General features: G+C 40.1%; 1 protein-coding gene and 1 long non-coding RNA gene across 5 annotated transcripts in view; one reads left to right on the top strand and one right to left on the bottom strand.

Annotated features, from left to right (window-relative positions):
- Nucleotides 1-212: 212 nt before the first annotated feature.
- On the top strand, nt 213-4,491 carry LOC148045508 (uncharacterized). The gene is made up of 2 exons (XR_015696761.1): nt 213-1,690; nt 2,379-4,491. It is a non-coding gene; the product is annotated as an uncharacterized LOC148045508 (long non-coding RNA).
- NCBP1 (nuclear cap binding protein subunit 1) overlaps nt 4,370-16,693 on the bottom strand; it is a 31,613-nt gene continuing 19,289 nt past the window's right edge. For all 4 annotated transcript variants that reach the window (XM_087716339.1, XM_014063535.2, XM_014063536.2 and 1 more), the window contains 11 exons: nt 14,714-14,776; nt 14,364-14,438; nt 11,922-12,025; nt 10,883-11,005; nt 10,234-10,336; nt 8,079-8,172; nt 7,761-7,864; nt 7,275-7,389; nt 6,611-6,733; nt 5,735-5,848; nt 4,370-4,792 (listed from right to left, as the gene is read on the bottom strand). In XM_087716339.1, the coding sequence (XP_087572465.1) occupies nt 4,679-4,792; nt 5,735-5,848; nt 6,611-6,733; nt 7,275-7,389; nt 7,761-7,864; nt 8,079-8,172; nt 10,234-10,336; nt 10,883-11,005; nt 11,922-12,025; nt 14,364-14,438; nt 14,714-14,776 (1,132 nt within the window). In that variant the 3' untranslated portion in view covers nt 4,370-4,678. The remainder of the gene's footprint in view (nt 4,793-5,734; nt 5,849-6,610; nt 6,734-7,274; nt 7,390-7,760; nt 7,865-8,078; nt 8,173-10,233; nt 10,337-10,882; nt 11,006-11,921; nt 12,026-14,363; nt 14,439-14,713; nt 14,777-16,693) is intronic.

Raw genomic sequence — 16,693 nt, 5'->3', positions numbered from 1 at the left:
TGGGCTCTGGTGGGTGGGAGGGAAAGACCATAGAGGAGCTCTGGGAGTGGGACAGCATGAGAATGGAGCTGTTCCGGAGCAAGTCAAGGCTAAGTGACGGTCTATCAGGCGGGAGGTTTCGAGCATCTTTTTTTTTTTTTTTTGTGCTTCTTGGGGAGTGGAAGGGGTGGTGCTGGAAGCAGAACTTCTCCGATAACGCAGGTTCCTGCTGTTTTAAAAAGAAAGAGCGAGGGGATGAGCTATTATTTTATTTTATTTATTTGCTTTGTCTAGCATGTATGAGAAAACAAATATAAGCATGAATATAATATATAAACATATAAGTATAAGCAGGTATAAGTATATACATAAGAAATGGGTACAAATAAAAGAGAACATTAGGACAGGAATGTTGGGCACGATGGTGGGCTTATGGACGCCCCCTTTACGGACCTCTTAGGAATGGGGTCAGGTCCAGGGTAGACAGTTTAAGGTTAAAGTTTGGGGGTTTTGAGGAAGTAACAACGGAGTCAGGTAGATCATTCCAGGCATTGACCTCTCTGTTGCTGATCGTATTTTCTGCAATCAAGTTTGGAGCGGTTTACTCTGAGTTTGTATCTATTGTTTGCCCGAGTATTATTGCGGTTGAAGCTGAAGTAGTAATTCAAACGAGAACAAAACCCAGTGGGTCAATCCCCGATGCATCGCTCTGAGATTCCTTATTATGGGGAGATTCTTCTTATGGGGAAATGACTAAATCCTGTAAGGTTATTTCATTATTATTTTTTTCCATGGGGAATCACAAGGACTCTTCTGATAGTTATGAGCCTTGCATCAATGTACATTGGACAGTGAATTCTGATTTGGAAGAAGCGTAGAATATAAATGTTGAAATGCCTCCTTTGTAATTTAAAATACATAAATGATGTGGGAATGATTGAGATGCTAGATTGTGCATTGCTGAACAGTGGCAAGGTTAGAATATTTCAGTGATAGGCAGAGGTCATCTTATTTGCTGTGACTTTTTTTTCAGTATCCAGAAGTAAAATACTACATTAAAATCAGTTTAAAAAGAATATTTTATCAAGCATTTATCAAATAATATATTTAACTGTATAATACACAATCATATCTATCATTGCATAGATACATTCATATGTATCTGCAGTTGCTTGTAGGTTACAAAAACACATTCCAATTTTCAGGTCATCCACATATATATTATAGGATATAATGCTGTTTCAATAGAGCCATAAACCTGTAAGCTCCAAAATTTCAGTCTGAACCATGTGTATGCCATGGAGAATGCTACTGGGAGGGCTGATGCTCTGAAGATATGCTAGGAATGACTGTTGGGTCCAAGAATGGCTTCTTGAAAAGGATATGCACCTTGCTTTAAAGTTGACAGATCCAGAATGCAGGTAGCCAAAAGTCCACAGCCACAAGGACTCTGTCCACTTTCTCAGGATCAACCATCTGAAATTCCTCCCAGATGACAGAACTCAAATGTGTCTTGGGTCACTTGCAAATATCTGCCTAGCCAGAGTCCAACTCTGAGAGAAGGCAAGTAACTTTAACTGACAAACACTGAGAATATTCCTCAAAGTAGCCCTACAAGAACCAGCTCCTCAGGATGTCCTTACCCAGGAGGGATCTGATCAGGTGAAACAGGGCCATTGGGACTATCTCCTGATTTAATAAGAGTGGAAAAGTAAGTATGCTTTGCTACCGTCATCAAAACAATGTACATCTAATGAAGGTGCTTGTATACATAATCAGAATGTGGACGGGGTGAGCTTTATTATATGCCGACTTGGCATTAAGTAGCAGCAACTGGAGTCCAGAATCATCAAATCTCCAGAAACCAGGTCCTGGTATAAAGCAATATAGTTTGACTGATTATGGTGCTAGAAGTTTTTCTGCCCAATTCTTCTTGAGGTACAAGTCTGGCAGGGATTATTTGTATTATATTATCTGGCAGGGTGATGAAACATTTGCAAATGTTTCCCTCCTTACAGAGGTGAAATTCAGCAAGTTCTGACAGGTTCTGGAGAATCAGTAGTGGAAATTTTGAGTAGTTTGGAGAATCGGCAAATACCACCTCTGGCTGGCCCCCGAGTGGGGAGGGAATGGGGATTTTGCAATCTTTCCCCCAGGAGTGGGGATTTTGCAATATCTTTCCCCCAGGAGTGGGGAGGGAATGGGGATTTTGCAGTATCCTTCCCCTGCCACGCCCACCAAGCTATCCCCACAGAACCTGTAGTAAAGAAAAATGAATTTCACCACTACCTCTTTATCAACCGAAAATGCATCCTAACAAAAGCTCTTATCAATGCTTGATTTCATTCTTTGTCTTCCCCAAGCATCACTCTAAACAGCTTCTGTCTGTTCATTTTTAGAACTCTACAAGATCTGCCTGCACAGAAACCTGCAAGAGCAGTTTGGTCCAGCATCCCTATTGCTTCCTCCTTGAAAGTAGCAATGAAAACATCTGCTAAATTACATGAAACTGCAGTTTCCATAGGGCACTTCGTGTGGGCTGATCTAATTGGCCCTGCCTTCCTGTGAGAGGCTGCTGTAGAGAACTTTAGGGCCAAAAGGAGTAATCTGCCCATGGCAAAGGACTGATATTAACACCCCCCAAATCCAGACACAAATGCCGAGGCAAACAGATCTACTGTGTGACCCCATCTCCTGTGGGTTAGGCCATGATTGAGTTGGACTAGGTATTGGCTGCCATGGTGGCCATGGTACTACCTCAGACCCTAGGCCAGTGATGGTGAACCTATGGCACGCAGAGCCATCTTTTCGGGCACGCCAGCCATCGCCTGTTGCTCTTCTATGTTCCAGCGTGCTGGTCTTCATGCACGTGGGAGTGCCAGAAACCAGAAAAACAGCTCTCTGATGTGCATGCGTGCACCGAGAAACTGTGGCCAGCTGATCTTTGCGCATGCACACCAGAAAGTGAAAGATCAGGTGAGCGGTGCGCATGCTCAGCTTCCCAGCATGTGCATGCACGCTGGGGAACAGCTCTTCTAGTTTCCAGTGCTCCCATGCATGCACGCCAGGGAGCTGCTCTTCTGGTTTCTGGTGCTCCTGCACGCTCCCATTTTGGTACTCGGTGCCGAAAAAGTTCGTAAACACTGCCTTAGGCCCAGAGATAAGAGTTATCAAGAACTATAAAGGCTGGAGAGCTTCAACTCAGAGTTCAGGAGCCCAGACAGGGACACTGCTATACTGCAGGCAGGTTAAGTGAGCAGCAGTTCTCACTGATTCCAACAGCCCAACCTCACAAAAAGGGTTTCACATCCTCATGATTTCAGGGACAGGGGTCCTAGAAGACACTAGAGACAAATAATGCCAGCCTCCTCTTGCTGCTGTCCTGGAATCATGATTGATGACATACTTGAAACCCAGGAGGGCACATTTTTGAGACAGGAGTCTCCCTTTCAGTGCCCAACCAGGCATCAGTCATGCAAACTAGGTCAGCCCTTCATATGCAATCAGAATGTGAATGAGGTAACTTTATTACAAGTTAACCTGGCATTCAGTAGTAGCAATGGAAGTCCAGGCCATCAAAGCTCTGGAAACCAGGACCTAGGGCTATGCAGCTTAAGCTACTATGATGCTGGAAGTCTTTCTGCCCTATTCTCCTTAGAGGCACAACTCTTCGGCAGGGAACATTCATATCATATCACCTAACTTGGGAATGAAACATTTGCAAAAAGAAAAGCAAGAGCAAAGAGCATCAAGGGCCCAGCCATTTTATCCAAACTACAGAAATTTTCCAATGTTGAGAATAGACCCTTAAGGAGCAGCTGTGGGTGATATTGTATTCTCAAGAAGCTGAAAAAAATATTAACAAAGCCAGCCTTCATTAATGACAAAACGTATAAAATTCCTGAGTAAGCACTAAGGTACAAACAATAGTTAAGCTGATAAATCAAAACTTGGCAGACCAGTTTACTCCATCTGTATTCAGACTTGAGTTAGCCTCCTTGTGGTCAAAACTGCTTTTCTCACAGATTGATAGGTTTAGCTGGAGCCACCAACCTCTTTGTATTAGGAAACCCCTTCTCCACTTCAGCTGTTTGCCTGGATAGTTTTTAATAACCTTAATTGCTTAATTCAAGTAAAATATAGAATGAGCATTACAAATTAGATGTTCAATTCCAGGTGGAATGCTTGATATATTTGATCTCAAAAGGAACAATCAGTGAAGTACCCTTTGGTCATCGTAAGTCTAGGCTGCTTTACAAACCTGATCATTTAAACATTTTTTTAAAAATATGGAATATTAGGAAAAGTTAATCTGAATTCATATGTATTGACATTTGTTTTACATTATCATAGAATTCGTTCATATGTAAAAAAGCAAGCAAAGAGCCAATTATGTTTATTATCTATTTTTTATTTTTATACAAACAATAGGGAACAAAGCAGATGCTATGGCAAAGTCAACATTCAAACCATTTCAAAATTAGAAATCCACGCATTATTCCATCCCAATCACCCAGCAATCATAACTAGCATAAGGCCCCTACTGCCCCAAGTCATCCCATTCAAGCACTGTGTAGTTTATCTAGGACAACACAGTTAATGTATTTTCAGATTAAAAGATTGTTTTCCTTTCTTATCAAAGATTCCATCTTAAACTCAACCAGACGAAATTAAGTCCTATACAAAAAAAAAAGGTTACTCAGCCCTGGAGTGCACAGAACTGCTGAAATACAGCGAGTATGTGATGATCCAATTCTGCTGTAAATAGAAGGTTCTCCAAGGTCACCATATACTGTTGGATGATCTGATGATGCTACAGACACAAAAAAAGCATTTCGGTTAGGCTTGAAAATGATATAGCATGTTAAATAAAAATATATGTTTTAAAATATATATTCTCTTATTAATCTTTTCTCCTCTTTGATAGCTATGATATCTACAACTATACTATACATTATGTGCAACTCAAGTCAACAAAATTGAAAACAGCATCAGGATTTGAACTGCTAGGCGGTGGACAATCTTAATTATGAAATTAGGAGCAGGAAGTTTTCATCATGCCACCTGTTTTACATAGATACGAAGGGTTTAGTGGTCATTGTAAAATATTATTTCCTTTATAACTATTAGTGTGCAATTTCCAGAGCACCTGACAATAAAAGCAATCAATAAAAGTACTGTATAAAATAGAAATCATAAGATTCATAAACTTTTAATTCCAACAGTTTTTACAACCTTTACAAATAAATCAGAAAGACTCAAATTTCATTTCAGGCAAGCTTTTTTGAAAGGATTTTCCATAACTATGCCAGCACCATTCTCTATTGACAATGTATCTAATTTTAGATAAGAGGATTTGAATTTTATTCTTATTATTTAATTGCTTACTTAGAATCTTCAGTTAAAGACCAAAGATTGGGAGGCATTGACAGTCCTTTGCTTTAGAGACAACAGTGATCACATTTGTGCCCAAAATTCAATAGCAGAAATCATGGCTGCTTAGATAGATCATTACGGTTTTAGGAAAGGAAAAATCTTAAGTACCCAGTATCAATCTCGGAAGTGCTATGACTTAATTAGCACATGCAAATTATGCAAACCCATATGGATACATAATTATCCTCTGAAAAATATTTGATACATCTCAGGAAGGTATTCATTGGCTTCTCTATTTGAATATGCGAACTGAGATAGACTATAACAGGATAATCTCACTTTTACTAACCATGAGAATTCTGGTATCTATCAGACTTACCTGTAGGAAGATTTGCTGCAGCCTCTCTATACAGTTCTTGTACCAAGGTGTAATTACATCAATCCCTCCTGTTTCACATCGTACTAGATGCTCTGTTAGGATCATAATAAAACGCTGGAAGGAATAAAAACAGTGAAATTGTTGGCATTAGATTTGTAGACAAAATAACTTTTTTTGAGAAGACTTATGGAAAACAAACTCTCTGAATTAAGTAGGATATAATTTAGTATATAACATCAATATTAGTAACTGTGGTACTGGTTGCTATTTCCAGAATTTGTCAAATATACAGAATTTTAATTTAGAAATTGATGAAGCTGAAACACTTGTTCCAGACTTTTGCAATTACGTTAAGATTCTAAGATTGCAAGGGGAGTGAGGCTTAGTGGCTTAAAAACATTGTATTTGTCGGCAGGAGAAGGCTGACTCTTCGCATTCCAGTATTTTAAGCCTAGTGCTGCATGACAGCGTGAGCTCCTGTCTTTTGCCTCAGCTCCTGCCAACCTAGCCGTTTGAAAGCATACAAATGCAAGTCGATAAATAGGTACTACTATGGTAGGGGTAGCGGAGTAAGCAAGAAACCAACTGGTGCCGGCTCGGTCCAAATGCAAAGCAAAGACCAGCAGACAAAAAGACCAGGATAACACTGACACTCCTGCAGAACACGGTTACCTACTCTGTTTACAGAGATAGTTTGCTCCCTGTGATGCACCCTTGATAGCCCGTAAGTGTGAACTGAACAAACTAGCAATCTTAGGCAGCCAAACTACTACTCAGTCTTAACATTGTAGACTTTGGCTTTGATGTGCCGATGCTATATGCTAAATAAATCCAAGTCTACCTTTTCCACGGGTCCATCAATATGTCTGCTTTTACCTGGAATATTACAAGGAAAAGGTTTTTTTGTTCACTTTGAGCTGATTCAACTTTTTCTTGCAAGCGTTCAATCTGTTCTTCAATGGGCCAATTTTCCCTCTCATTCCTTCGAGAATCATCACGCTGGAGGGAAAGAGTTGAAATTTAAATGATTTTAAGATGTTTTTATAAATAATCATGGAAAACAAAACAAAAATAAACGGCACTGTTGCAGATATTGTCAAAAAATAGCTTGAAAGCACGCAACATGGTTTCCTGCTGAACACTGAACTGGCAATTAAAGTCACATTTGTTCTAGATTGGTTTGGTGTCTCTGTTAATGTTTTAGATTGTGTTTATTATTGTTTTAAAATATTGCAAGTCTATGAGGTAGAAACTGATGATATATCATTCATGTTCAATTATATAGGGGAGTTGATCACATTTTATCGAGCAACTTGCCAACATGGGGATTCAAAAAGTTAAAAGTTAACCAGCAATTAAAAGTATCCAAAGGCAAGAACGCCTGAGCCATAGGCACAACAGAAGGATGACCATCTCCGTCTTCCCATCCTGTTGCCCATCTCTGCCTAGCTCAGCAAAGCAAAACAAATCTTTAAAAAGTTTTTATAGCTGATGAAATATCTTATTTCTTCATACAGGCATGGGGAAAAAAGTGACCTACTCTTTTTTGTTGCTTGGCTAATCTTTCTTTGGCGTCTTCTAGCTCCTTTTGGATCATCATCACATGCTTGTTCATCTTACGAATGGTAGAGTGTAAGATCTCCCAAATATAAAATCTAGCAATAAAAGAAGCAAAGACAACTCTCATGTTCGGAGAAAATACTTCAATTGTCAGTAAAAAGGCATGATACACACTTGTATATCTAAGCTTTTCTCAGACAATGAGTGAAATGGATGAAAACACAAGGAGAATGGTGTAACTTTCTCTGTCTTTTCCCTCTGAGGAGAAATTTCAGTATCAGAATTGTGTAGGACTGTTTAAAAAAGCATGCAAATTTTCAATCAGATATACAAAATGTTGCTTACTTTTGGGAAATATTTTTAACTTAAGCAAAATTTCCCTTAGCAAGATCACTCACAGGTCTATGAAAAATATTTGAAGCATAACCTGAAGATTTTTTTTAATGTTTGGCTTACATGTATTTACCTTGTAAAATCATGAGATAGCTCTGGAGAAAAAATCCAGTTTGCCACTGCAGCACAATCCACAATCTGTGTTCGAATCATCTTATCCACCAGTACAGAAATCATCTGTGAAAATGAAGAAACTTTGCTCAGTTCATCAGGAGTGTGTGTTGCCATCTGAGCACAATTTTCAACGCAAAGCTCACAGACTGAAATCCCACAGGATCCCTCAAAGCACGGCCCCTCTATAACAGTCAGTGCCTGAGCTGTGCAGACCATAATTATGTATATTAAGGAAGGAAGGAAGGAAGGAAGGATGGATATAAATGTTCATTCTTACCTGGGGATGATTCTTCCATACTTCATACATCACTCTAAGAACGTGAAGCTTCCCTTCATCACTTTCAGCCAGAGTTCTGAGGGCTTCTCGAAATCTTTTAAAAACAGAAAGGACATATCCAAGGATATTAAGGAACAGAACAGTGATGGCAAACCTCTTTGTAAAGGTATGCCAAAATTGTGTGTGTGCGCACGACCACCACACCCACAATGCAATGCACCCCGCCCACCTGTGCATGTGGGTGACCACCCACGCATGCGCACATGACCCCCTCCCCTCCACGGGAGAGGCCGTTTTCACCCTCCCCAGGCTTCAGGAAAGCCTCCGGAGGCTGGGGAGGGTGAAAAACAGGCCCAATGGGCCAATCGGAAGTTTGACCTGTTGGGCCTGTTTTTCACCACCCCCAAGGCTCCGGAGGCTTTCCTGAAGCCTGGGGAGGGCAGAAAACAGGCCCAATGGGTAGACTGGAAGTTCGAAAATGATCACTTTCCGGCTTCCGGAAGGCCTCGGGGGAGGCCGTTTTCGCCCTCCTCAGGCTCTGGAGGCTTGGTGAAAACGGCCTCCCCTGGCCCTCTGGAAGGCGAAAAATCAGCCGGTTGAACTTCTGGTTGTCCCATTGGGCCTCTTTTTTACCCTCCCCAGGCTCTGGAGGCTTTCCTAAAGCCTGTGGGGTGCGAAAATGGCCTCTCCCGGGCCCCCAAAAGGCCGAAAATCACCTGGCCTGCACGTAGATGCACGCTGGAGCTGACGGCTCACGTGCCAGCAAATATGGCTCCGTGTACCACCTGTGGCACACATGCCATAGGTTCGCCATCACAATAGAACATGTCGCTCATTCTTACAGATCAATTCTTATGGACCCCTCTGATTCAACTGAGATTATAATGGCAAAGCTGATTGGGAAGAGAAGTGGACTGGTCTAGTCTCCCAATATCATTCTGAACTCTGGATCTCTAGTTTCGGAGACTAGCAGTTGACAAAGAGCTCTGTAACACAGCAGTTCTTCCTGCTACCTTGGCCAGCTACACATTACAGTACCTTTTGAATACTCAGCAAGTGAATTATACAACCATCCCTTCCCCAAAATCAATGCCAAGGTTAAACACACACATACCCCCATAGGTGAGGCAGAGGTAAGAGAAAATTGTTGCCAAAGCAATCTGAGAAAAATATGACTTAATTCCAAGTCATAGCAGAAGGCATGTGCCAACCCTTTAAAGCAGATGATACTTGGAACGCCAAGGAAATGAATGCTAATACTACTTTTGTTATAGAGTTACAGTAATAGAATCTTACCTCCCTGCCATTTTCTAAAGAGAACCAGGGAGGGTCTGAGATGCTTTCTCAAATTCCATTCCTTGAACTGAGCTGAGATTTTTCTTCTGACCACTGCCTTGGCTGCAGCTCTCCCTCAAAATTCTCCTCTCAGTTGACTACAGTATGCAAAAATGTTTCAAGACAGACATCTCCCTCAGTCACAGGACCATAAGAGGCAGAAGGCATAAAGCATAGCCAGACTTCAAAGATTCTGTTATTATTGCCAACCTTAAGAAAAGTAGTTTAGTCTTCTGATTGAGTTAATTTCTTGGCTTGGTTTACATCATGGGGCTGACATTCTCTTGTTGTATAATGGGACCCAGTCATCAGTTTTCTTCAGAGAGGTTGTTTTTAGTTTTGCTTGTGCCCAAGCTCTACCCACCACTCTACAATCTAATGCAAAAAGTGGGTTCTTCTGGACAAGCAAGCTTTTTTTACTTCCCTCCTGCAGACCTTTTTGGGACATTCTTATTAGCCTGTATCTTGGGCTTAAATATATACAGGCACAATGTTCTGCCACAGATCACAAGGAGGTGAGAAAGAACTGATGAACTTTTTGACTATGCTGTAGTGTTGGAAAAAACTGCTGAATGCAAGACTCATCTGGCTAGGTAGAAATAAAGGTCCCAGAGATCAGAGACTATTCAGGAAACAATCCATTTGAAACAATAGGATAAAAAAAGTAGATAAGATAGCTAATTTTTAAAAGAATAAAAAATAAAGGACAGAACACGCTTGCTTCTATCCTTTTCTTCATAAAGTTACAAGACAAATAAAAATAAAATGGCAACAACATGGGCACACTGACAATTTAATGTATTTAATGATAAATACTTACTTTCCCAGAGCACTGAAAGAGTGACTGAATGACTTTGAGGCTAAGTGCAATAGTGTCTGGACAAAAACCTCTATTTTTAAAGGGTTGAATGAGAAGCCTTCATCTGGAAAACAAAGTTACAAATACATCTGAATATCTATAAGCAATGTGGGCATTCACCAAAGGCTGAGAAGGACTGAGTATTTTAGTTGTTCTTTTTTTAAAAAAAACAACTGGTGAGGAAATTTCACAATAGGCTTTGTTTACAATCTTATTAAAACAAATTAAATCGTATTACATCAATGAATGAATTTCAGACATATACTAAGATAGATGATAAAACTGAACTGAAACTCTAAAATGTGGCAATTTTCTTCCTCCTATTTGAATTGTAGCTTCTCCATTTTCCCATGCCGATTCTATTGTGTCATTGTTTTTAAAAAACATAATGCAAAGGCACATTTGCTTATTTATATGTGTGGAGTGATGCTGGATAACAACAGTCCCAGGTAAATGCAGTTCTACTGAGCTAGTAAAAATTGCTGTGTGAAAATAAGAACAGGAGCCATATCCTAAATTTAACTAAAACCTAAGTAACTTTCCTGAGGTTTTGCAATATTTCCATAAATGGAAATTAGCAATGGTACAGATTAAATATCAGAAGGCTTACCATCGTCTTCTTCCTGATTAAGATTGGGCACATCCTTCAAAATGGTGAAGATTTCATCATTACTTGCTTTATTTTTAATGGCAATGCTTAAACAGAGTGCAACATTATATCCAGGAAGAGATTCTACACACAAAGAAAGAAGAGGCAGTTACCATCTTTGAAAATTGGGCATTTTATTACAAGTGAGCTTTTACATTGTAAAAGCATGTTAAATTTTCTTGGAAATCAACCATGTCAGAGAAATCACTACACCATATGTAAGATTGAATAGCAATAGCACCTAGACTTATATGCCACTTCACATTGTTTTTCAGCCCTCTCTAAGCTTTAGAGTCAGTACCCAACAATCTGGGTCCTCATTTTACCGACCTCAGAAGGATGGAAGGCTGAGTCAGCCTTGAGCCAGTCAGAATCGAATTGCTGAACTGCTGGCTGTCAGCAGAAGTAACCTGCAGTACTGCATTCTAACCACTGCGCCACTTCGGCTCTTATTAAAAAAAAATACTAGAGAGTTTAATAGCAATAGCAATAGCAGTTAGACTTATATACCGCTTCATAGGGCTTTCAGCCCTCTCTAAGCGGTTTACAGAGTCAGCATATTGCCCCCAACAACAATCCGGGTCCTCATTTTACCCACCTCGGAAGGATGGAAGGCTGAGTCAACCCTGAGCCGGTGAGATTTGAACAGCCGAACTGCAGAACTGCAGTCAGCTGAAGTAGCCTGCAGTGCTGCATTTAACCACTGCGCCACCTCGGCTCTTTAAGATGATTTTCAGAACAGAAGCCACATGCAATGTCCCCTTATGTTATCATGACCACTGGGCTTTGAGTGGTCCTTGGATGATACCATCTCATATCTGCCCATGGTTACAGCAACTTCCTTTAAATGGAGTTACCTACTGCCTTCCCCACCCCCCCTCACCCACCTGTTTTAATAAGACAAAATACTATTTGTCTCCAGCAGTAACAAATGTTTCTTGTCACAGTGCAAGTTTTTTTTTGTAAAGTGTAAATTATATAAATATCATCTACTACATACTGTTACTTTCGTCTCCGTATTTATAAATACATGCTGGATTTGCAGGAGTAAGAACTGAAAAACTAGCAGGAACGATATCTATTATTCGCTGATGGTAGGAAAGCCTGAAAAAAAAGATTTTGCAGAGGTTGATAAAATGATGTTCTTGCCGCAATTATGTCACATGATTATGGTTATACTACAGAGATAACCCAACCAATCATTCATAACCTGGCTTACATACATGCACTGGTGAAGCACCCTAAAGCTAATTATCTACACCCTGATCCTGAATGCACAGAAAAAGTTCCTCACAGAACTAGGACTGGGCCTGAACTATAATTTGTCAGAAACAGGGAAATGATAAGTTTCCTTCAAGATTTTAATACTATTTTCTTTTCTTTGTTTGAAGAAAGCTTGTTGCCGATCTCTGCTTACAAAGGGAAGGACAACAACTCTCAGAAGTGTAAGAGAATTTCTAGCAGTTAAAAGGGTAATATCCTTGGATTTAAGAGCAAAATACATTTTGCAAACGTGGGTACTCAAATAAGGGTGCTAGAAAAAGTTAGGGGAAAAAATCTTCCTATTGCCTTGCTATTAACTTGATTAACTGGAAGTGCAACCCTCTACCCACACCTCTAAAATGCTGGAAATGATTTAATAATCTGAAGAGCATTCAGTCTTCTGCAATTTTATTTTTATTTTCTTGCTAATTTAGTTCTCAAATGAATCTTGTTTTGAAGCAATGATGGAGCCTAGAAATTAAGTCTAAACAAGCATGTTCTCAGTAAACTATAAAATAGGAAAGAAATGGCCAAAGGATCAATGTTGTGACCCAGCAGAAGTTTGCTGTGAGTTGAGTCGGGATGCAAGATTAACAATGCAGCTGGGGCTCGTTAGTGTCGTCTTCTGGTGATAAAGGACGGATGGTGCCACACCCTGGTTGCAGGAGTCAACGTTCATCATTCATCGGTCGTGGTTTGTTTGTGAGAGACACTTGGAGAAGTGATTTGCGTTCTGTAACCCTGATTCAAGGAGACACTTGGAGAAGTGAATTGCTTTGTAAGAGTTTTGCTTTGCATTCTGTTATCTTCTTGCCAGAGACTTTATTTATGTTTATTTTTGGGCTTGCAGCCGAGGACTGATAAAGTTATTTCCTTTTAAGTTTGTTGGCCTGTTTTCTTTGAACAAGCGAAGGAGGGGGGACAGAACAGATCAGTATGCTCCTTCTGTATAAATCTCAAGTAAGTTCCATAGTTTTGACCACAGGATGCTGGTTTTGGACTGCAGATTTTAACTAGAGAAGGAAAAAAAACTTTCCTAGGTGAGATTTGGAGGTGATTATTGGAAATCAGGTATTGAATTTTTGGTTAAGACTAATTTACTGTGGAGCTGAATTAAAGAATGTGCTACCAAATGGGACTAGACAGAACAGGATTCTAATCTCAGGACTTCAAATCATGTTTGATCCTAGATGCCAGATGCCTTTGCTGCTGTCGGACAACTACCAATGACATTGGCACTGCACCTGCCTAGTACAACATTGCAGTATTGGTCGCTCCCCTGAATATTTAGGCCAATTAATCCTGGAAAAGGCCAAACTAATAGTAAAAGAGGGAATATGTGACACTGATTTCTAAAATGGTATCACCGTGCCCCAGAAGTCTATTGCTAATTGTCAGACAGATGCAAGCTCTCTAATGTGAGATACTTATACAATTGAACACTAAGCAAATATGGATAGCTTTTTCTAGAGCCCAGTTTGATATGCCATGCCATCAGCTCAGTGGTGGGTTACAGGCATACCAGAGTCTGCCCCGAGCACCGAGTACCATTTCACTACGGTGCTCTGGAGGGCTCACCCGTGCTCCTTATCTGTCTTTAAACCCTTCGGCACTTCTGCGCACACGCACGGCATATACAGAACCCACATGACAATCTTCCAAGAAGCTGGAGTGTCACGGAGGCTCACGGAGGCGTTGCTGGACAGTAAGACGCATGCGCACGCTGCACGTGTGTGTGCGTGCATTCATATGGAGGACGTCTGTACCGGTTGCAACGGGATCCGAAACCCACCACTGCATCAGCTCTACTGGAGATGTGACTTCTGTTCATTTATTGATCTTACTGTTTGAGCAGCTTGCTGTTTGTCTTATGGACTAATTGGCCATTGCCTGGGGAATTAATCTGGGTTTGCTCATGGCTGGCTTCGGTTGGGACAGTTATAAAGCCGGGTGAAGAGACTTTCAACCCTCCATAAATCACACTGACATGTGAGTGTGAGTGAGTGGGGCATACTGAGTGTTGGTGTTAATGCATTCAGGAACCTTTCCCCTTCTCTTTATTCCTCCATGTCTTTAATTTCGTTGGCTAATTCTATTTTATTCCTTTTCGGTACTTGCATAATGCCACTTATAGCATGGTGGATATATATGTATACAAATGCTGCTATCTCTCACTCACCTCATGCATTTTTCCAGTGCTTCTCTTACAAACTTAGGCCTGGGTCTGTCAAGATCCTCAGAAACAGAATCTGACCTACATATAAAAAAAGATGGTATTCAGAAAACACTCACTATCACAAGGGAGAAAATCAGCAACTGATATAAGTATAGTATTAAGTGCTTTAGACACTTACAAACTGTTGTTACGTAAGGACTGCAGAATACCCGAAAACATATTTTGTGTTTGAATCTGAAGCACAGCATAGTCCTAACACACATAACCCAAATAGCTGTCAGAAATGAAAATGTGCACAAACATATATACATTCATGTTCATGCATATACACATATATGGAATCAAACACTTACCAATCTTCCCAGCTCCAACGGAACTCAAAATTACTAAGATGATGGGAAAACCAATTAATGAACCTTGATGGGAGAAACAAAAATCTGTAAATTTATTATATCAAAACCTTTTCATTTTGTACTGCTATTATTGACATTATATTAAAATATATAAAATAATTGGTGGCCAAGTCTGAGTAGATGAAAATTCTTAAAAACCAAAGGATAGAAAATTTCCAATTTATAATCACACAGTCTTTTGAAGCGTTATCTCAGAGGCATCTACATGCTTTGCAAATGCCTTGATAGTGCTGCAGTTCCCGCATATTCTAAGGTAGAGTCCTCAACCCCTAATTCATGGACCAGCACTGGGCCTCCACATGTCATAAACTGGGCCGCATAAACAAGAGAAGCTCCATCTGCAAGATGCAGGCAGCAGAGGAAACCACGCTCCCTCTATCCATAGAAAAATCTCTCTCCACAGAACCGTCCCTGATGCCGAAAAGGTTGGGGGCCTCTGTTCTAAAGTACCTTTTTTAAATCATTTTCAAATAATTAGCCCTACATCCAATAATAATTGGGTAGTTCTCTTCTAGATTCTAATATGATTGTCCAATTTTTATCAGCAATCTAACTTTACAGTGAAGTCTAACAGATTAATTATGAATGCCATATAAATCAAAACTGAAGAAGATTCTTAGGAAGAGGAGCCAATGTCCCCACGGTACGGATGTGCAGTCTCGATGCTCTGAGACTACAGCCGGTACTTTTGCCACTGGGGGGTTCAATCGGACCTAAATCGTCCCGAAGAGATGGTGAACAGGAAGAATACATCTTGCTGATCTTGGGGATATCGCAAAATCCCTGAAAAAAGCAAGAAAAAGTCTTCAAGCTAGTGGCTTATGCTGATGAAGTGGAGACGGATGGCTATGGAACGGAAGGGAACAGAAAGTGAAGTGTGATCATCTGGGGAATTCTTTATGTTTTGGAAAAAATAACTGCCCAAAAGAATCTCTTTTTTATGATAAACTAAACCCATAACCAGAAGTCAGCGGCGAAATTGATCTTCATTGTTTTGTTGTGGTCAGTATACATTTTTCTTCTTGAAACTATTGAAATGCTTTTCGCAACATTTTCTCTCCCCCCCCCCCCCTGCTTAAAGTGAACGGACTGGTTTTTCTTCTTCGGCTTCTGCTTTATTTTTCAACTCAAGGACTAAAATCTCCCTCTCTATCTTAACAAAAATTGCCTATTTGCTATTAAACTCCATTTAAGAACTTTGTTCCTACTAAATCTGAGTCAACACAAGAAAGTGAAAAAAATACTAATTTTGCTGCTCAGAAGCTTAATGTTTTCGTGCTTCAAAGCTCTGTAACTAAAAGTGATAAGAGTCAAGGCTAAAATTGTTTACCACAGCTGTTTCTTGAGAGCCTTACTGTGAGAAGTACTGGGTACTGGGAGAAGGAAAAAACCCGGAACCTCTCTCTTGTGAAGATTAAAGCTACAATGGCAGTAATTTACAATTTGGAACATGGGACAATCTACAGAAGAGGAAGCTTTAACTTTGCAAAAGATTTGGGATGCAATTCAAGAGTTATTGGTAACTTGGAGAATTGACAAGAACATAGAGTTTATACCTGAAAAAAAATGAGGGAGGTGGAGTTCCAAAAACTGAAGAGAAAAAGGAACACAAAGATAAGAAAACTAATGAGTTGATTTCTGAATTGAAAGTGGTTGAAAGCGAAAAAATGGGAGTTTGGAAGGGGGAATTCGATGGCCTGGAGCTTTACCCCAAATTTCAAGGCACAAAAGAAGAAAAAAAAGAAAAAATGATGGTTTCAAAGGAAAAAATCTTAACAGAAATAGGATTGCAACTAAAGATAAACCAATTAAAGTAACAAAAGGGCGCCAAGATTACCTGAGAGATCCAATGGACAATAAGGTGCGGAGAGATGTCCATAAAAACTTTACCAAGGAAATAAATAGAAAATTAACTCCACA

The sequence above is a fragment of the Thamnophis sirtalis genome, unplaced genomic scaffold (genome assembly GCF_051295495.1).
Source record: "Thamnophis sirtalis isolate CommonGarterSnake01/CBP01778 unplaced genomic scaffold, rThaSir2_p1.2 scaffold_5, whole genome shotgun sequence".
Lineage (NCBI taxonomy): Eukaryota > Metazoa > Chordata > Lepidosauria > Squamata > Natricidae > Thamnophis > Thamnophis sirtalis.
This window is presented reverse-complemented; position numbering and strand designations above follow the sequence as displayed.